Raw genomic sequence first — 21,385 nt, forward strand, 5'->3', positions numbered from 1 at the left:
CCGTGGCCCTGGATCACTGCCAGCAGTGTCCAAATCCCGTTCAGAATTGTCCCTGTTCGGGCGCCAATTTGTTGCCGACGGAAGGAAGACCCAGCACATCAATATGAGTGAACAGTGAACTTCAACTCTAATGGATAGCTCAGTCGTCTTTTATCTAGTTTGAACATAATCAACTCATACATATTGCAGAAACTAAGCTCAGGATTGGTTAACACTTCCCGGGCTTTTCAGTCTGGTCCTCCTTCTTTTGGCTACCTGTCCCGCCTTAGGGACTTTCCCGATGGCCCAAGGGCATCGTGTCCTTGAGCCTGATTGGCTCTCAGCCAGCTGCATACGTGCCAAGGCTCATGTGAGTTGAGTTCGGTGCTTCACTAGCCCATTGTCTCCAAACTGCTCAACATCCACATGTCCTGCCTCACTTAACGATTCCTCCACAACTAACAATTAGACAATAAAGCTGTGAAGATTTCGTAAAAGAGTACCTATTTGTTCTTCCCAAAGTATTAACTTTTATATACGTATTTATCTCTCTGGAAACAGTTCACTGATGCAGAATAGGTTCAGACTCGCATCTGGGTGCAGATGTTGGCAGTCAGACCTGAGATACACAGGTTTTCCAATCTGAGGCTGAGGGCCTGATTTCCCATTCACATGCAAACCATTTATTGAATAACATTGTCCAGATCTGAAAAACAGTTTTGCCACTAATGTGTTTTTAGGCATTCAATTCCTAGACAATATTTTTTGTGTTCACATGATTTCTACAGGGTCCAAAAGGTGAAAGGGGAGAAAAAGGTGAGGCTGGTCCACCCGGAGCAGCCGGACCACCAGGTGCTAAAGGACCTCCAGGTGATGATGGCCCTAAGGGTAACCCAGTAAGTAAGCTTAATAATTTTAACAGAAAGCATTGTGAAGCACTGCTGAAGTTCTGCTAAATACAGAGCTACAAATTAAATTCTACATTTGAATTAACTTCATTATATTCTTCACAAAACATTTCTATTGACTGCTGTCTGCTTCTCAATGGATGACATATTCCTGTGTGTTTTTTTTTTCCTGACTTATTTAGGGTCCGGTTGGTTTTCCTGGAGATCCTGGTCCCCCTGGGGAACCTGGTCCAGCTGTAAGTGTATTTTAAGAACAGTTTTAGGTCCTGGTCTTAGTTTTCACTGAATTCTAGTTACTCTCACCTCTTCTCTGTTTGAGAATGAGGTCTTTCTTGTCAGAGCAGTTGTTCTGGCTGTTCATATATTTCTTAAATCTAACAAAAGGTTTGGAAATCTTTAAAAAGTTTTGAAAATGACTGTCCTTAGAAAAATTCCTTATAGAAAAACTGTATTCTTATCTTGATATATGAAAGTAAATTACTTATTTTGTCTGAATTTTGTCTTTTGTTTATTTTCACATGATTTCTGTAGGGTCAAGATGGTGTTGGTGGAGAGAAGGGTGAAGATGGTGATCCTGGTCAACCTGTGAGTTGTTTCATTCATTTTGATTTGGCTGCATGTTCTCTCCTACGCTAAGAAAGTACTTTTTGCTGAATCAGTGGTTTCTATAAATTCATGCTCTTAAAAAATATTTTCTAAATGGATTCCTTTTTTTGTATCGTACTGAAAAAATATCTCATTCTTTCCTTGTAGAGATAGAAGTATCTATATAATACACACAATCAAAAGCAAGAGGTCAATTTCTTTTAGAAGTAGAAACAAACGATGTGTTAAGAATTTGTGCTGGAGCTGCTGAGAAGCACTAAAAATAGAGCAACTCTGAGCATAAGAAAGTAATGCTGCAGCAAAATAGTCTTCATTAGCCCACTTGTTGAAATGAAGCAAAATCTAGGAATTTCTGCTGTATTTCATGTTAAAGCTATCTGAGTAATACCCATATTAATCATAAAAGCTCTTACCTTTCTGGAGATTTCTATGTTAAAGCATTATGAATTTCATTTTCTGTTGCAAAAAGCTAGGGCTTCCATTTTGGAAAGTCTCTTAACAGCTCTGGAATTTCTAGTTATCAGGGAAATACAGTACAATACAGTACAGCTTGAAAGAAAAATGTTAGTACATTGGACATATGGTTGCAACTAAGTTATAGACTGGGGTTTAACCTGCAAACTTCAGGATGAGCATCTGTATGTCTTACTCAAGAATAAGTACTTTTAGAGTGTTGTGTTCATGAAGAAAAAAAAACTGTTCAGCAACCCCAAAATATTTAAAAGATTATTACAGGTTAACCTAAATGAAGTAGGCAAATGGCTTATCAGTGCACAAAAGATTTTCAATAGAAGACCACATAGGGGCATTTATTTTACAGATGTTAGTGAAAACTGTAGCAAAAGTAGCAACTTGAGCACCTGAAAACACAAGAAACACTTCTTAATAGAGGTAGGCAGTAGTCTAAGATCATATGCTACTTCTGTGCAGCCACATTCTGGGCTGAAATGATTTGTTTTAAGCAGGAAAAGAAAAGAGTGGTTGCATTTTGTACACTAACAAAACCTTTTAAAATCTCCAAAAACTACCCTAAGAAAGTATTTGCTGATTAAGCAAGTATCATTTCTGTATGTATATTTATGGACTACATAAACTTCAACAGACTTTCTGTCTATTGAAGGGGATCAACATATTGCAGACGTATGTTGAATTTAAGAAGGACTATAACTTTTATCTTTCGTTACCACTAAGCCTACCACTTTCCACTGCAGGGTCCACCAGGTCCTTCAGGTGAAGCCGGCCCACCTGGTCCACCTGGAAAGAGGGTAAGTCATTTCTCATTGTCTCCTGTACATTTCCCTTTCTGAGACATGTTCTAGAGTACTTCAGCTACTTGTTTACTTGTAATATTAAGTAAATTTAAGGTGGTCTAGAAGCATTGTCAGAAGTAAATTTTGTTACATTTAGAGCTGCATTTAGATCATGACAAATCACGAGAGGTATATATCCATCAGCACAAATGCCCTTATTTGCCAACATCAAGCAGAACAAAAACACATGGGGAAGTGTCTATACTTGTCTATAATAACATGTTTTTTTTCACCCAAGTGAATTCAGTGTCTGCAAGGGTAAGAAACTAGCATTTTTCCTGGTTTGCTAATAGGAGTGTGACAATGAGAGTAATATTAGACATCATCTTTAGACATATGACTGCTGGCAGAGAACAGAAAGAAAGTGCCTGTTTTGGTGTCTTTCACTTATGAAATAAAATAATTTGAACACAACTTCTGCACAAATCTATGTCATCCCCTCCACATGCAGAATTAACAAGCAGACATTTCTATAGCTTATGAAGCTATTTCATTATTTCTAAAATCTTTGAAGCTTCACAGGCTTTACAAATACAGTTAATCAAAACCACTAAATAATGTTATACTTACAGAACTGTAGTAGATGTATCAACCTTTAGATCTCTCTCAGGCAGCAATTAGATGCAGTTTTTACACTTTAAAAAAAGATAGGGGGAGCATCATTAAATGTAAGCTGAGAGCTATTTAACAAAATGTGTTAAATTGCTCTATTTAATGGGCTTGAGTGAACTGACATGCCTAATTAGTTTTATCTATTTTACACAATAATCTATTTGCTCCACAAGCTTGCAAAACATTTAAAATATTATAAATTATTTTGGTAGCATTAACAACCTTATCACTAGAACTGCTAATATTCAGTTGAGCCATAATTCAATTAGTATGTTTGTTCTACATCAGATTAGAACTTCCTACTTTATTATATGGAAGGCAGTAGTTCATTCCTAGTAGATAGGATATATTGCTATTTCTAGCTAGGTAAAAAACACTTCAGAAATGCAAATGCATCTGTCACCTGGGCTTTGACACAATTCCAATTTATGAATACTGTGAAGAAAAAAAAGAAAAATGTACGGTAAGATACCTGCTATAGTGGTAGGTGTTCCTGCCCATGGCAGGGGGGTTGGAATTATATGATCTTTGAGGTCTCTTCCAACCCAAACTGTTCTATGATTCCATCTAAATATTGCCAAGTAATCTCACTCCTGTATTCTGAAGAAAATTCTGAAGTTTTTAGAATCACATTCTACATTACTTGACTACCCGAACATTTCAAGCTTGTAGAGAGTCTGTATGGTATTGATGTCATATTAGAGATAAACAGTGAATAACTGAAGGCTTCATACTTTGCTAGCAGAATGAACAGTAAAAAATGTTCTTCATTATTTTTCATCAGTAGTGTAATAAATGGCTAAGTCCCAAATAGGATTGCAATCAAAGTTTACAATTTATTAAATGAATAGAGGTAAGCAAACAGCGCTGGGTGCACCGGGAGTCTCTGCTCCACCAAGACACACACAAGTTACATCAGGCAGCTGGTTTTTATGCTCCTAGGCTACTACATATTCATTATTACTTCTAGAAAAGGCAGGGTTATTATAATTAGTTCCCAGAATCCAAACCCTCCTACTGGTGCATGCGTATCAGTCTCTGGTGGTCCCTCTGGGGGTCTCTTGTGCTGAAGGCTCGTAGTCTTCCTCCCAGGCTTTTTTTCTTGTCCTTCTCCTTTGTCCATCTTGGCCAGATGTCAGAAACTTGTGCAGCGTCCCCTGCAAGCTTTGTCTTTTAGTCATCCTTCAGCTTTCCCTTTCACCTTAATCTCTTGGCCAGATATCATGTTCCATGCAATAGTCATAATAGTTAGCAGTTATTCTGAAACCCCTTTGTTCTCTTATTGACACAAATTGCTGGACTATTCCTTTGCAAGATACAAGAACTGTATACATTAACCACTCTGTTTTGCTTAGACTTGTGGTTATACAAGGGTATGTAAGACAGAAGGTCACATCCAGCATACCTTGTGGCCCTAGCATTGTTCCATATTGACACGAATCAGATGAACTCATTTCACAACAGCATGGTAGAATCAGTTTCAAAAAAAACCTCAGGCAGTGTCCTTTCATCCAGATTTGAAGGACACACCATTTTAATGAAGGTGCTATGACCAAATCAGATAAATACATGTTCAGAAGGTTTTATACATCTAACTAGTTATGGTGCAAGTAACTATAGCAATTGTGCATGCAAATCTACCATGGATTTGTGCACATACTGTTTAGAAAATTAGATCATAAATCCATCAAGGGAAACACTCAACCAAATTGATTTTATCATTAACAACCAAAAGGCCATATTCTCCAGTTCAACAGAAGAGAGGATCAATGCAACAAAATAGTGACAGATTTTAAAATACATTTTAATTTGATCAGACTTTCAGGAACTACTTTAGTATTGACTAAACTCTGATTTTGAATTCAGCGATAAAACTCCCATTAACTGTAATGATAGGAGAATTCCGAAATAGTAATTCTTTTAAGGAGCATCTTGTCAATGAAACAAAAGGCTTTACTCAATATTTTGAATGCACAAGAAAAAAAATATAGCTACATATATACACACCTCGCTTTAACTGGATAGTCAAGACAGGTTTTCTTCTATGTAGGTTCTATCTTGGTTTATAACTTCTAAGAAGAGATAGTTCTAACAATGAAAGTTCAGGAGTAAATGTTGGAAGTATTTGGAGAAAATGTATATTCTTTGGTTTAAAAATGTTGTCTTGTATTATATAACCTCAAAGGATATAGATCTAAAATAAAAGGGATGTACTCAGAAACATTTACTGATCTTTATTAGTTAAAAATAGTCAGCTACTGGAATACCGATTGCAGAATGTGAATGAAAGTAGTGTTGAAGTAAAAGCATGCCATAATTATTATTGAAGTCAGACACACCATCAAATCTCTTAAGTTCTCCACTGATGGAAGTCAGCCTAGATTCTCTAGAAAACTCGAGGCATTTGCATATATGCATATTACCTTCCAAGCTGAACAGACAAGTAGTCTATTATAGGTTTGGTACTAGGAACCCCTTTTCCAACTGTTTTCCGATTATGTGTGTTAAGCATTTGTAGTATTGCTGTCTGAATTTCTCTGTCTGCCAAAAAAAGAAGACTGAAACTTGCCCCACAGAAGGATGGGGTAATTCTGAAAGTGTTGTTAAGTGCTCTGAAGGCAAAAACTGCATTAAAGTTAACTGTGTTCCTGGAGCAATCTGAATCAGCCAAGGAATTCACAAATTGCAGTAAGAGTTCTCTGCTGTATTCTTGTTGCTGATAACAGCATCAGCATTGGCCAACAGCACAATGTATGAAGACTGAATTTCTGGAGAGGTAGAATGTTTTTCAGTTTCTGCTTTCAATGTGGGAGATAAGTGAGTTCTCATCTCTGAAAAGTGGAACATCTGAAAAGGCTTCCGTAGGTCAATATTTCCTGATCCAATGTCTGCTTGTCTAGAAATGTAGACACAAAACCTAAATCACTCTACAGTTAACATGATGCTGTTATTTTTTTTTCTGGAACTTAATTCTTTGCACCTACTCTTCGCACTTTTTTTGTTTTGCTGTAGAGTACTGGGTAACATAGTATGGGTAGCATAGTTTGAATGCTTTGATTTCTATCTGACAAATGACAAAAACAGCATGAGGAAAAGGCACCATAAAACAATATTCATTTTCTTATCCATTCTTACAACAAATAACATACCCAGTTGATAAAAGTCGACACAGGAAGGCTTTGCTTACGTTTCTCTCAGCCTTTCGGTGTGCTAGGCCATTCAGCTGTGTAATTAGCTGCTTGGCCATTTTATTAGACTCAATTATATGTCTAGATCACATACACCTAAGGTTCATATATTACTCTAAGAAGTTAGAATTTAAAGAATTTCAAGTCTTAGATACATCGTTATTCTAATGTGGAGCATGCACTGCCTGCTTTCAATAAAGGAACAGATGTCAATACTGCACCATAACCAACTTCTAAAATTGGAGAACTAGAAACTTATTTGGTTAGTTCCCTTTATGTACTATGTTGAAGAATTTAGAAAAAATAATAAGCATTTCTATGAAGTTCTGCATATATTTGTTCTATAATATCATACTCTCTCAGCAGAATGCACACACCACTTAAAAATTAAGCCATTTTGTGATTGAAAATACATGAAATACCTAAAAATATGGCAGACTAGGTTGCTATCTTAGCAGACTGATGAAATGTGATCATGTTTTTCTGTGTTGGAAATCATGGTTTCGGTTAGAGGACAGATAGCTATAAAAAAAAAAAAAAAAAAAGTTGAAATTATTTTAATGAAAATCATAGATATGGAAGAACAGACAGAAATGTCCAGTAGGTTCAAGTAACAAAAATTGTGAACAGGTTTGTTTTTATATAAATTCTTTTGTCTTCTCAGTTCTGTATAAGGCAATACATCCAAACTAAAGTGTAACAATCACTATGGTAGCTGGGTGGTGAGGTTGGGGAGCCATGCATTGATGTAAATTATTGCTATCGAGATCTTTTGTCACCTTAAATTTACCAGACACTCCAACAACTCAAGTGTAGGAAGGTAAATTAAATAACAATTAGCAGTGTTTCAATGTAGAAGCACCATCTGTGCCATGCCAGCAATCACAGCCTGTTAGAAAGTGCAGTTCATTTAGCTGCTTTGCGCTTGGTGCAGCACTGGCACTGTTTGATAATGAATGTACCCTCTTTGTTTAGCAATCATGATTCATTGTATTCGCAATTTAGTGATCACAGTGTTTTGAACTCTGTTAATTCAAGCTGCAGCTGCGTTTCTAGATTATGTAGAGACGTTTCTTAAGTACAAACTATCACACTTTTTTTTAGTTTCTTAGGCAAGATAGGTTATAACTGATACGTGAACTTGAGTTAAAGGAATTTCCTAGAAGTAAAGACAATGGTCATGTAAATTAATTCATGTAAGAAAGATACACTCTACTTCTAAAATATTCCTGTGTGTTTTTTTTTTATAACCTGATAATCGTTTTTCAAATTATCACGGCAAATTGTGATCCACCCAACCTATCACAACCTACACATCAGAGACTTATTATTGTAACAATGTTGATGCAAATTTTTCTTCTGGAATAACGTATGTAAAAAGAAGAAATATGTGTAGAAAGAAAAACTGGTGGAGTTGTTCAAGGTATGTGGAAATAATAGTGGGCAGTGATTTATAACAGGTTATAAAAGCTTTGGTCTAAATTGAGCCAAAAATAAATAAATAAATAAATAAATAAAGCTATTAGATCAAACTGAGATCCAAAGCCTTGAGTTCACTTTTTTTTTTTTTTTTTTTGTCTATTATGAAATTAAAAGGACTAAGTAAATGGAAATAGCTGGCTTTCCTTTTTTTCTGTTGCTTAGCTTAGAACATTTTTTTAATATTTCTACATTACAAACTGTTGAATTAATGAATAGATTATTCTTAGAGGGTTAGTTTATAAATTCAGAAAATCACTTTGTGTTTGATTATGGTCCCTTTTCTATCCCTTTGCTTTAAGCTGTTCATTGGATGGCAAGAAATAACTATTTGTAGTAAAAACATTTCCCAGGCTAAAAATTAACCTTGTAGGAAAATATTTGGTCCATAACCTTGAGTGCATCTTTCTAAACTAAGTATATGTAAGAGAGCCATTTTAAGAACAGTACATTAGATTCTAGATACTGCCTCTTTTCGTAATTGAGGCTATGAGTATTAATCCCCCAACCTGAAAATTAAACTGTGATGTTCTGGCAGAAAAAAAAAAATGCTTTTTTATTTTTCATTGAAACCTTAAGAAAATTAAAGATGGGTGACATCAGCAATAGGTAGACACAGTGCTGCTGGACTACTGTCCAGCAACTCCTGTCTTATGGCCTTCACCTGAAACTTACATGTAACCCATTATTACATCCTCCTTCAGTACCAAGTTCTACTTTCTTAGTAAAATAGAGCTTTTGTAGAGCAATAGCAGGAAACCTACTACCAGGAACTGCTTGTTTGCTGTGTATTTTATTCATTCCTTACAACCACTAGTCATGTGATTTATTTTTTTCTCTTTCACATTTACTGGATAATATTGAGGCATGTATCAACTTTTGGCTCTCCAAACACATTTAAAAGGCGTATAACTGACTTTGAGAATAAAGAAGTATGTGCCATTCTGGGCATTGTATAATGCAAGATTTTTGAAATCAGTGGATAGATTACAGTGAATAGATATAATACAATGCAAAGCAAATTTGAAACTGTAATTGTATATGTATAAGAAGCATTGTTCTTATACTTTTACTTTTATAACCTGTTTTGATTTTTTTCCGAGATATTTCTTTGTTTTTAACCTTACCTGTCAGAGATATTAGGTGATACATATTCTTTTAGAAAGAAATATAATTTTGTGGGTATTTTTTAGCATTTATTACTCATTAATACAGTGGAAATGGCCCTTTTTCACTGTAGAAATATCTTAGAAAACAGATTATGAGCTCAGTCTTTATCTTTCACAGGGACCTCCTGGAGCAACTGGCGCTGAAGGCAGACAAGGTGAAAAAGGTGCAAAGGTAACACATACATTTTATTTTTTTAGTAGGAGCATGAAAATATAAATTATATATAAATGAAAAGTAAGTTGCTTATCATTCACTGAGTGTGAAACTTATTGAAGTAATAATATGTAAACTGTAAAATCCAAATTAGGATCCAGAATTAGTAGCAGTACATAACAGAGCCCATGGTGGACTCTGACCAGTACAGGCCCAACTTAGCTCACCCCTGTGGAAAAGAAGGATAAGCATGCTTTGCTGAAACCCCCCTGCTTATATGAGGCTATCATAATTTCATTCAGAAAAATGTTTTGGAACACTGTTTTGGAATATCTTTTGAAAAATGGATTGAGGAAACTTTGTTCTCACTTTGCAGCTACTGTGCCAATCTTAGTCCAATTTTCCTTTCTGACCTCTTGCTTATGTTCTTTCTAGGGTGAACCTGGTGCAGAAGGGGCTCCTGGAAAAACGGGTCCAGTTGGTCCTCAGGGACCTGCAGGAAAACCTGGCCCGGAAGGTCTTCGAGGTATTCCTGGCCCTGTGGTGAGTAAACTGAACATATAATAATATTTTAAATGTTGTATTTCTCGTATATTCTCCAGTAACACAAATATTATGTTCTCTCTAGGGAGAGCAAGGTCTACCTGGAGCACCAGGTCAGGATGGCCCTCCTGGGCCTCTGGTGAGTACCTTTCCATTCAGTATCAGAACAGAAAAGGAAACTTTTAAAGGACATCATTAAGATGTCTGTGTATATTACAGAAAAAATAATTTATAAGTCAGTTCTTAGCACAAAGTTTCTATTCTTCTGTCGTGTTAGAAACTGATGCATATGACTTCCTTCATTCTAGTGCTCTACTTCAGTAGGTAGCTATATTGATTTATACCAGCTAAAGAGTGAAATAAGGCAGTATAAAACCAAATTCCTGAAATCCCCGCAGTAGAATTCAGAATAAAACCAGTGAAGCTTACTATCAAAAAAATCTACTTTAGTGTCCACATCAGCAAAGCTTAATATATTAAATCATTTTGTTTCCTTAACAGTGATAAATTCTATACATCCATTGATTTTAACGACTGCCAGTGTATGAAAGCATTATTCCTAGGGAAAAGATTAGATCATATCTATTCTTTAGAGAAAGAAAAAGATTAATTCTGAAGTAAGGCCAAAAAGATACTTCTACCTAAGAAGAAAACATGCTAGTTTTATAAAAATGAACAGCAGCATCCAGTCTGTTTTTCATTGTGGCAGACCCAGGAAATAAAATTCATGAGCAAAGCATTTAAAAGAGTCTGAATGAACCAAGCTCCCGGTTTCTAGAGCATTGGCTAGAGCTGGATACCCCATTTCTCTTGGATTCAACCCCCTTTGCTTACAGCAATGCCAGTAGAATGACATACACTTTGTTGGCCATTCTCGTTTTCTTTATGCTCTCAAGCATTTATATTAATGCTCTTTACATTAACATTGTTTTATAATGTAGCAGAAGGTACTGAGTGGTGCAGCTGTGAGACTCATAAAATATCGTTGCTGATACATAAGCAGTATAGATCAAATAGGAAGATATCAGACAAAATAGTTATCTGCATTGGCTGTTCCTATGAGCAAAATAATGCAACTCCAATTTTAACCATGCTGTTAGATAAAATCAAAGTCACCTTTCATGAGGAATTTTTCTGTTATTTCAGCTAGAATTGAGTTTATATGATTTCTGGTTAATAAATTTGATAGCAACCTGTTAGTCCTAAAAAGCATATTGAGATGTTTTTAGAGAACTGTTTATACTGTAAGGCAAGTTATTGGTAGCTTTGTAAATTACTTCTACGCACTGACCTAATTGCTGTAAAACTTGGACAAAATACCTTCTTGTTAGGTTGCCTTGAACATTGTATGGCAAACTAGCCAAGTATATTTTGCTATGTGTTATTAATATGATTAAAGCAAGGAAAGCTTTTAGATGACATAACATACTATAAAATTATATCATTATTTCTATTTTCACTTGCTATTTTAGTACATTTTTCTACAAAACTAAAAAAAAAAAAAAAAGCACTGTGAGCACAAATTACAAAATATTGATGATATTCAAAAAATATTTTGAATTACAAAATATTGATATCATTATGTGTAGAAATTCAGATCCAAACTATATGGCCAGCATTTTATTTCTTCACAGGTCAAACAAAGGTGATCCAATTTAGTGAAAAGTTCTTATCTCTCTTTCTCTCCAAATTCACTGAAGTAGAATTTACCTATATTATCACAGTTGAATGACACACAGGGAATAAGTAACTTCAAAACAAAACATAAACTGTTAAAGTTAGGTGGAAAAAAAATAAAGTTACGCTCTGAAGACATCTTACAGTCTGCGAGCAGTGCTATCACATTAAATTTTACTAAATTTTAGTAAAATATACTCTTTGTTATTTTGAAGATTAACTATGCTAACATGGATAATAAGATTACCTTAGGATACTACGTGTTAAGGGCCTATCCTCTATTTCAGATATGATATGATTCTTAAAGGCAAAAGGAAAGGTTGTGTGTATGAAATGTGAAGGAAATCCCATGTTTCTTTTCCTGTATGGCCTTAAGAGGATACAGGTCTTTGGGTAGCAGTAACACTGAAAGTTTTTGCTCTTATGCCATATACACAAACTGAAAATCTTTCCAGAGAGCATTCCCCAGTAAGAAGTTAGAGTCCAATAAAACATTATTCGGCAGTAAGAAACATCCATTTCTCACGTCAGTCACCAAAAGCCTCCAAATACATCATCAAAATCAAAATCTCCCTTTTAACATTCAATTCAAATATGAAGCTGAGCGTATTATCTATCCCAAATGCACTGGCTTCTTGTCAGCTCAGCAAGAACTTTTTTAGATGTACTGCTGCAACTTAAACTTTTTTTTTTTTTTAAGTAAGTAAAATTTATAACATAAATGTTGTTGAGATGAGGTCTCCTTCCTCCCCAGCAGTTTGCTATCAGGAGAAGAGCATGAGAGTAGATTTACAGTAGAGCACAATACACTGCAGGTGAGAATGCCTGATTCTGTATTCCAGAGGCTTTAAAATTTCACCTTTTATTCATGAATTATGTATTTGTCTGGGCTTTTGCATCTAATGATATTCTGAAGTAGAGATGGAAAGGATACACACTGAATAATATTTTGTACATGAAGTGTTATGGCACTTTTGAGTTTGTGCCAGGTTGAAAAGGTCACTTATTACTGCTATCCATATCATAACTTCACAGATGTCCACTGCCAGCAGGAGACTAATAGTGATGAGATACTGACTTAGTTTAGCAGCTCAGCTCCTAATGCATACATGTTCAGTGTGAGATTAATAGCCTCTGAGAAATGAATATCTTTTTGGTACTTGCATATACGTTGCATAGCCTGAATTTTTCACCTCATTCTGTTCAAATTGTAGAAAGCTATCATTGCTATTCATATGAACCTCAGAAAATATCTTGGAATGGTGTCTGTATAGCAGTAATTCAAGAATATTCAAAATTCAATATTATTGTATCATTTATAAGATCTATAAATATATATATATATAAGTACATGCTTATGACACACTATCAAATTCTCTTATAATTTTATGTGAATTTTATAAATTTTATAAAATTTTATAATTCTCTTATAATTTTATGTCATCAGTTTTAATTTTTTTCTAGGTATCTTCTAACTTCCAAGGGGTCTAACTTTTTAAAAATTAGAAAATGGTTGTAGCAAAATAGGGCATAATGTTTCTCTTATATTCCACCACATAAAAAGTTTTTAGAATATTGAATTAAAATTCCTAAACAGTGTCAAGGAATTAAAAATCTAATATGGTCATAGGTTGGATTGCTATTAGAGACAGGAAAATATTAAGACCCCTTAAGTTAGCTGAGGCTAAAACGTCAGAAATACTGATTGCAATTCTGAACATCATATTCAAAACATTAATTCAAACTAATGACTGGTAGAAATTCTGAACTTCTGAAAGCCTACTGAAATACTGCTCTGTGAATATTTTATTCATTTCTATCCTTCCAGGATACCCTACAAGTGCATACTATGTAGCCGAATATTCTCATATGATTGGGGAAATAGATGAACTCTACTTAAGCATGTGTTTTAGAAGAGTTTGTAGTCTACAGATCCATTATCATTGATTAATTTAAGTATGTTGATAGTTCCACAGCATGTCTACCTTCTCAGGACCAGTTAAGTCAAAACCCTTGTAAATCTGAAAGAAATAAAACCACCAATGTCAACTGGATTACTCTCACTTTTAATCTTTTTTTTTTTTTTCCTGTTAATCAGACTCTCAGCCTCTTAAGGTATGATTCCATACCTTAAGTATGGAATCAAACTATGAAGTAGTTCTCCAACAAAAAAAAATATTGAGGAGCAGTTACTATAAACAATCTGATTTTTATTCTGCAATAATATTTTTGAGCTGTAGTAAACTGGTAGAAAACAAGGGATATTTTATACTGTCTTATGATATAAAGGGCTAAAATAAGAAACTGGAGAAGATACATACTACTGTCTGGATAGGTACATCAACTAAGGTGGAAGTAAAAATAAAGCATATCATGTAAACACAAGCAAAATTAAGCTAATCAACAAAAATTCAGTTGAAATGTTTGAATATCATATAGCTTACTGAATGCTTTCAGTGCAGTTCAAAAATTTAATTGACCTTTTCCTTCTTTATAGATTTCTAATTATAGAGAAATTTAAATGCTACAGCAGCATCTTTATGCCTTTTTAAACATACACATCAATATTATCTTGAGCCCTAAATCACAGCCATCAACCACTGAATGCCTCCACAGTTTGAATTACTCTGCCTTTAAAATATTTCAAGAAAACATGATTTGTGCAGTATGTAAAAACTTACTTTTACATTTCTTCCCTTGTTTTATTTAGGGTCCACCTGGCTTACCTGGCCTGAAAGGAGATCCAGGTTCTAAAGGAGAGAAGGTATATGAGAATGTCTATATTTTTATTCATTGTTTGTACCTTTGTTGTTTTGGCCCAGTCTAAAGGACTATAAAATTAGGAGAAAGAAATGCTGTGGTGTTTTGTTTGTTTGTTTGTTGTTTTACTTGTTGTTGTTTTGTATCAGAAAGCAAGACAACCTTAGCTATCTATCGATCAGCTTTCCATAGCTTTCGTGGTAATTGTGAAGTTTTCAGTAACATCTGATATCCTGGAGATATGTAGAAAGAAAAACATTACTGCCTGTATGGTAATCTAATGACCATACAAATTTTTTTCCTTTCAATGAAAACTCCAAAAACTGATGTAAAGAGAACCTTTGGTTTCACAATAAATAAATAAATAAATGGAAATTAAAATTATTAGAGAATTTAATTTTATAACAACAAAATGCAAATATTTTTCAGCTATATTTTCTTTTTGAAATAATGGATCGAGAGATCTGGAATACCATTTTCTAATAGAGTCCCAACAATTTATTGATTGCTTGTTCATCAGGGAAGAACCGTATAGAGAAAAGGATATGAATATATCTTGTGAATTATGATTTTTGTTTATATGGTTAGGTCAGCTGTTTATACAGCTCTATTACCTGTGGAATCCAATGTGCAACTCTGTAATATGCTTATAAGTATCAAAATATAAAAGGTGGTATGTAATCTGTATCTATAGGTATTATTATTTCTGCATCCGTTTCAGAAAGGACTATGGTGCACTTTGATCTCTTTCACTGAATAAGCATTCACAGCTTGCAAATAATCTTAAAAAGCCAACTAACATTTAATATGCTCACAGAGTAATTTTTTCAAGTTAATTGATAACTAGCAACTGTGATGTCATTTGAAAGTTTTAATTTGTGTGTTTGCAAAGCACATCTACTTTATATATATTGAGTTCTCACTCTTTCTTCTATCTTGTTTAGGGACATCCTGGTTTGATTGGCCTGATTGGACCTCCAGGAGAACAGGGTGAAAAGGGTGATAGGGGTCTTCCTGGCCCACAGGGGTCTCCTGGAGCCAAGGGTGACGCAGTAAGTAAAACATGTGCTTTCATTCAAGTTATATGCATGTCTTTTTTGAAAGAGACATATAAAGTTACTATAAACACTTAACACCAGACTTTCCTCCTAGAGGTTAAAGCTTTCCTAGACAATGGACAAACACAGTGAAGCTATACAACTTAAAACCAGGTCATAGAGCATTTCAGGAGGAGGAAACATACACCTAAGTTAGGGATGAGATAACACTAACAGCACCAATCTTGTTATGTACTACCCAGAATAGCCTCTCTTCTCCTGGTTATAAAGTCATGTTTTAAGCCTCTATGTAAAAATTGAGGCTTCAAAGATGATCTGAACGTGAACAGAGTTGTGACTATAAATGTTGGAGCATGAGAACAAATATATGCAACTCAAACTGTCAGATCATATTTCAAAGACTATTTTGGACACTAGCGAATAGCCTAAATTAAAACTCACCAGGGCTGGACACTTACTAGGACTACCTTTTTGATACATATGCATTTCTGAATCCAGTCTACTATGTAAAATGTATTTCTGGACTTATTCTCTTATTCTTTCTTAGGGAATTTCTGGTCCTGCTGGTCCACTTGGACCCCCTGGTCCTCCTGGTTTACCTGTAAGTTACTTCATCCAGTCCTCCTGTTCAAAACACTCACATGTTGTGTGGAAGATACTCCAACTATGTGCCTATGTTCTTCCCCATAGGGTCCTCAAGGTCCAAAAGGTTCCAAAGGATCCAGTGTGAGTAATTCTCCTCCATATTTTCTGTCTTTGTACTTAATTTCCATGTGTTATTTTTTAACATTATGTAATATGGTTAATATTACATTTCTTTCATTCCTTTATAGGGCCCTGCTGGTCAAAAGGGTGACAGTGGTTTACCTGGTCCACCTGGTCCTCCAGTAAGAACTCTTACTTGACATAAAAGCACATTGTACTGACATGACCTGTTTTGACAGGCTTTGAAAACAACACTTGTGAACTTGCAGATAAGGAACATATTAATGATTGTTTGAAAATAAATTTGTCAGGAAACAGAAATCCACCACACATATAAATACATTGTCTGCTCTGAAAAAAATCCATTAGAAATAATAAAAAATGCAATGATGATTTAATGTATCATATGGAAGCACAGAAAACAGAATGATTTCAGTTTCCTGCTGTTAATACTCTCCTGTTTCTACTACTTCTTCTCCATAGCATAAAAATCTAAAATGAAAACAGTCAAAATCTGAATGAATTGTTTCAATTTTCTGAAATGAAGTACTGCTTTATAGACCCCAAGTGGAATTTTAAAATTTTATCATAGGGAACACCCACAGTTTTGTTCGCTATAGGCTATGCCTCTGCTTCAGGTAATTGCTGGGGATGAAAAGGCAATCACAAATGAGTTCTTCACTTGCATGAGGGCAACATACTCTTCCCCAAACAGCAATGGAGTGGGATGAGTTTAGAGCAAAACAATGTTTTGGTCTGCCACGATCTGTTTTGGCATAAATATGAATGAAATAAGTAAAATAAATAAATTGTAGAAGCTCTGTTCAAAGCATCTTCATGTCATGTTCTTTCGTCTTCCTCTGTGTATTTACACATCTGGAAAACCAACAGAAACGGTAAACATATGTTTTCCATTCAGGGTCCTCCAGGTGAGGTAATCCAGCCACTGCCAATCCAGTCACCTAAAAAGACTAGAAGATCTCCTGATTATATGGTGTCTGATGCTGGTGATAACATTCTGGATTATTCCGATGGCATGGAAGAGATATTTGGTTCATTGAATTCACTGAAACAAGACATTGAACACATGAAGTATCCAATGGGCACTCAGAACAACCCAGCCCGAACTTGCAAAGACTTGCAACTCTGCCACCCAGACTTCCCAGACGGTATGTTAATATTGCATGATGAAGGCAAACAAGGCTGAAGTTATGATCTGCTATGATACTTTGGCAGAATTATTAATTATTGATAGATGGTTAATATAGTTGCTCAATAAATACAGTGTCACTAAATCCATTTTTGCAGGTATAAAAGGGTTCTGTTTATAAAATGTGAGTATAGATATGTTCTGTTGGTAACAGCCGTTATTCTTTAAATACAAAACCAGAAAAAAAAAAAAAAAAAGATTGTTCAGGAAGGTAGGCCTTGCATTTCCAGAATTATCTAAACGGGAGAGGAATAAAAGATTGATGCCATTTAGATCAATGAAAGTAAAATCACAAATGTCAGCATACTGACATACTGCATAGATTCTAGTTTTTAAAAGAAATGACAATTATTTTAGCAACTGCTTAGTATAATATAGGAAGCAGCACAGATATTATACTCTCAAGAAGTTACTACTCTTTTATCCTTAGAAACAATAATTCAGTCCAGAATGGCCTCTGTTAGTTCCATGTCATTCAGCAAATGGACATTCAAGTTTCTCTAGTACTGTTTAATGCTACTAAGCACTAGCATAAAAAAATGCAGAATAGTGTGAATTCACTGTGCTCTGAAGGACTGTTTTTCATTATATTCTGTTTTCTTTTTTTTATAACTGAATTTACCCCCTTTGGAAAAGTTTTCAATGAAAGCCAACCTTCACACAATTTTCAAGCTTTCATACTTTTTTTCTATTGCAATGGATATTTTTTCCCAGTTCAGAGCAATATTTTTCTGTTTTTAAATGGGAGAAAAAATAGATTTTGACAGCTTAATAATACTCTGTTGTTTTCACTCTAGATAGATAAAAACAGATGGTTGCCTTGAGGAGTAGTTAAGCAGTGTGCGCTATATAAAAAGTACATATTTTACAATTCAATACCTCTGTAATAATGAATGGTTTTTATAAAACACGTTTGTCTTCTTCATTTAACAGTATTTGCTTATTGTTTGGAGCTTTCTTCAAATCAAAGGAATTTTATTCTGGTTAAAATAAAAGTAAATGCAGTCATTAAAATACAAAATTCTGCATGGGCAAGGCTTGCATGTAGGAAAGACTGTTTTCAATAAATACAGCCTGAATAAATAGAATTTTAAAAATATGATAAATGATTTTTCTATGCTCTGTATTCAGAATACAGAACCAGTAAAAGGATTTGTCATGCCTCTTCAAAACCTCTACTATTTGCCTGAAAGTCGATTAGAACATTAGTGTCAGAAAATCTTTGCTTTCCTGCTGTGAAACTATCTGGAGATAAGGATCCACATCACAGAAATCATCGTTATAATTAGAATAGTGGATTTTAAAATGTGCTGATTTTAAATGGACCTCAGATTGACTGCACCTCTCTTTCATCCCCAGCCTTTACTTGCCCTAGCATTCTAGGGCCGGAATCCTCAATCATACCAATCTGTTGTGGTTTAACCCTTGCAAGCAGCTATGAACCACACAGCAGATTGCTCACTGCCCCCTTCCACCTGGCTAGATGAGAATTGAAAGGGCAAAAATCAGAAAACCTGTGGCTTGAGACAAAAACAGTTAATAAGAGAGAAGCAGAGAGAGAGAAGGAAAGGGAAAAGAAGGAAGGGAACAGAAGGAATGAAAGGGAAGGAAGGAAACAAAAGGAGTTAGATAAAAGTAGACTTTGATCCTGGTGTTATATTCCATAAACAGCAGCAGCAACAAACCACAAATGTAGGAGGTTCCATCAAAGAATCACGAAGCACTTCTTTCCTGTGATGATGACTGACCAATACTGAAGGTGACTTGCTCAGGAAGATTGTGGAGTGTCCCTCCTTAGAGATATTATAAAGCCACCTGGATGCGTTCCTGGGCAGCCTGCTTGAACAGGGGTTTGGATCAGATGACCTCCAAAGGTCCCTTCGAACTTCAACCATTCTGTGATTCTTTGAAAAGAACAGGTTGCTTTCACATCATTCAGATAACTTCACCATATTCTCTGGAGGGCTATTAGGTAGTAAAATCTGACTACAATCTTCCAAATACCATTTTTATGATCAAAGGCAAATCTTCTCTTTATGTTTTAGGGGAATACTGGATTGATCCTAACCAGGGCTGTTCTGGAGACTCCTTCAAAGTGTACTGCAATTTCACAGCAGGTGGGGAAACTTGCATCTACCCAGATAAGAAATCTGAAGGAGTAAGTACCAATCTGTGTTTTCAGTTGGCTGTTGACATATCCTACTATACTATTGCAATGTTGAACTAAACAGGATAATTACATTGTCACATTTTCATATAACTGTCTTTCTGATTACATTTAAATTTGCATAAATTTGAATGAAGCAGTAAAATGGTACACTGAGTTGACAAACAGCATTTCTACTCTTTTGCTTAAATAGAGCTTTTGTGCACCTGTTTGCTAACCTTCCGCTGCATTACATAATGTAGCCTAGCTGGGTGACAGGTTGAAATGCATAATCTAGAGTTTGTCACATAAAAGTTAAACTCTTACTATGTTTCTTTTGTGAGTTCATTTATATCTATTCATTTATAAGTATATGTAGAACGCTGTATATAAACAGTGTCCTCTGTCATTGGTATAAATTACCCCTGAGTGGTATATGGTATAGAGGAAGGCTTTCTAAAAGCTTATCCAAATGAGATAGATCTATCAGAATCAACACCAGTGAAAACTCTACTGTAGACACTCTTCACAGGAACAATTTACACTAACAATTTACCTGAATCTTATCAGATGACAACAGTGTCTCCTTTAAACAGAATTCTCCCTCTTTATAAGCTATCACCTTGGATTCCATTTAAAGTCACTAATCTGAAGGCATTCTATACCAGAAAAACATCCTATTTTAGTGTTTTTACAGAGGCTGAGAACTCAGAAAGAACCATTCTTTACTATCTTATGTGAAATTTGTCCCAGGTAATTTAAAAACTTATCTGTTAACATATGTTCTAAATATCTATATTTCCACTGTTTTACCACACAGGTTAGAATTTCATCATGACCAAAGGAGAATCCAGGATCTTGGTTTAGTGAATTTAAGCGGGGCAAACTTGTAAGTGGCCATTACAGCATCCAGTTTTTCACAAATCAAGTATCAAAAATCCTTCAAAATCAATGGCAGGATCAAATATAAACAATAAGAAACTTAATACTTCTCAGCTCCAGCTCTTTTGCCCTAGATATTGTAGCAGTTACATGGCCTCTTGCCACTGGACAGCAGGCACCTGCCACTGTGCAGCAAACACACAACAATCCCGGTACTCACCCACCCAGCTGACAGTGTGATCTGGCTTCTGGCAGACCACACATTACCACTGAACCTAAGTAAAGCAGCTGCAGCACAAATCCCGTGCTTCAGTCTAAATAACTGGAAATATACTGAATATGCAAAAATGAGCCTGCAGGCTGACATAACTTTATAATTAACTAAAAACAGATTCCCAAAGAGATTCTGCTGTTCTTCGCTATATAGGGGTAGTTCTCTGTCTTGCCCATTAGAACAAAGCTAAAATATATAGTTCTTCGTCCTAAATATATTGCTATGACATGAACTACAGAGTCATAGCTTCATTGAACTTAAAAACCCCATAAAATGATATGTGTCGGTTTACTTTTTATTAAGGACAGTTATGTGGTTCTTCTGTCAAAAATAATTTTGTTTTGCATTTTAACAAAGGGAACAAATAAATGTTCATGTGAATTCTTCTATTTTCCAGCTTTCCTATTTGGATGTTGAAGGCAATTCCATTAATATGGTCCAAATGACATTCCTTAAACTACTGAGTGCCTCTGCCAGACAAAATTTCACTTACAATTGTCATCAGTCCGTAGCTTGGCATGATGCATCTTCTGACAGCTATGACAAAGCACTAAGGTTCTTAGGATCAAATGATGAAGAGATGTCTTACGACAACAATCCGTACATCAAAGCGCTTCATGATGGCTGTGCAGTAAGTAGACGTTCAGAATATTCTTTACAAAACCAACCTTTTGATTAAAATAGAAATCAAACATTCATTTATTTTACAGCTTTCCCCTGACAAA

The 21,385-nt window shown here is 35.1% G+C and overlaps 1 protein-coding gene across 2 annotated transcripts in view; it reads left to right on the forward strand.

The window, feature by feature from the left end:
• Positions 1-21,385, forward strand: part of LOC140003041 (uncharacterized) — a 33,314-nt gene that overhangs the window by 9,745 nt on the left and 2,184 nt on the right. The window contains exons 5-20 of one of the 2 annotated variants that reach the window (XM_072041768.1): positions 768-875; positions 1,070-1,123; positions 1,419-1,472; positions 2,705-2,758; positions 9,370-9,423; positions 9,841-9,948; positions 10,034-10,087; positions 14,336-14,389; positions 15,330-15,437; positions 15,991-16,044; positions 16,134-16,169; positions 16,277-16,330; positions 17,068-17,317; positions 19,404-19,516; positions 20,325-20,393; positions 21,058-21,291. In XM_072041768.1, coding sequence (XP_071897869.1) covers positions 768-875; positions 1,070-1,123; positions 1,419-1,472; positions 2,705-2,758; positions 9,370-9,423; positions 9,841-9,948; positions 10,034-10,087; positions 14,336-14,389; positions 15,330-15,437; positions 15,991-16,044; positions 16,134-16,169; positions 16,277-16,330; positions 17,068-17,317; positions 19,404-19,516; positions 20,325-20,342 — 1,173 coding nt within the window. In that variant the 3' untranslated portion in view covers positions 20,343-20,393; positions 21,058-21,291. The other variant, XM_072041767.1, reaches the window with a different exon arrangement.

Source organism: Anas platyrhynchos, chromosome 8, assembly GCF_047663525.1.
Source record: "Anas platyrhynchos isolate ZD024472 breed Pekin duck chromosome 8, IASCAAS_PekinDuck_T2T, whole genome shotgun sequence".
NCBI classification, from domain to species: Eukaryota; Metazoa; Chordata; class Aves; order Anseriformes; family Anatidae; genus Anas; species Anas platyrhynchos.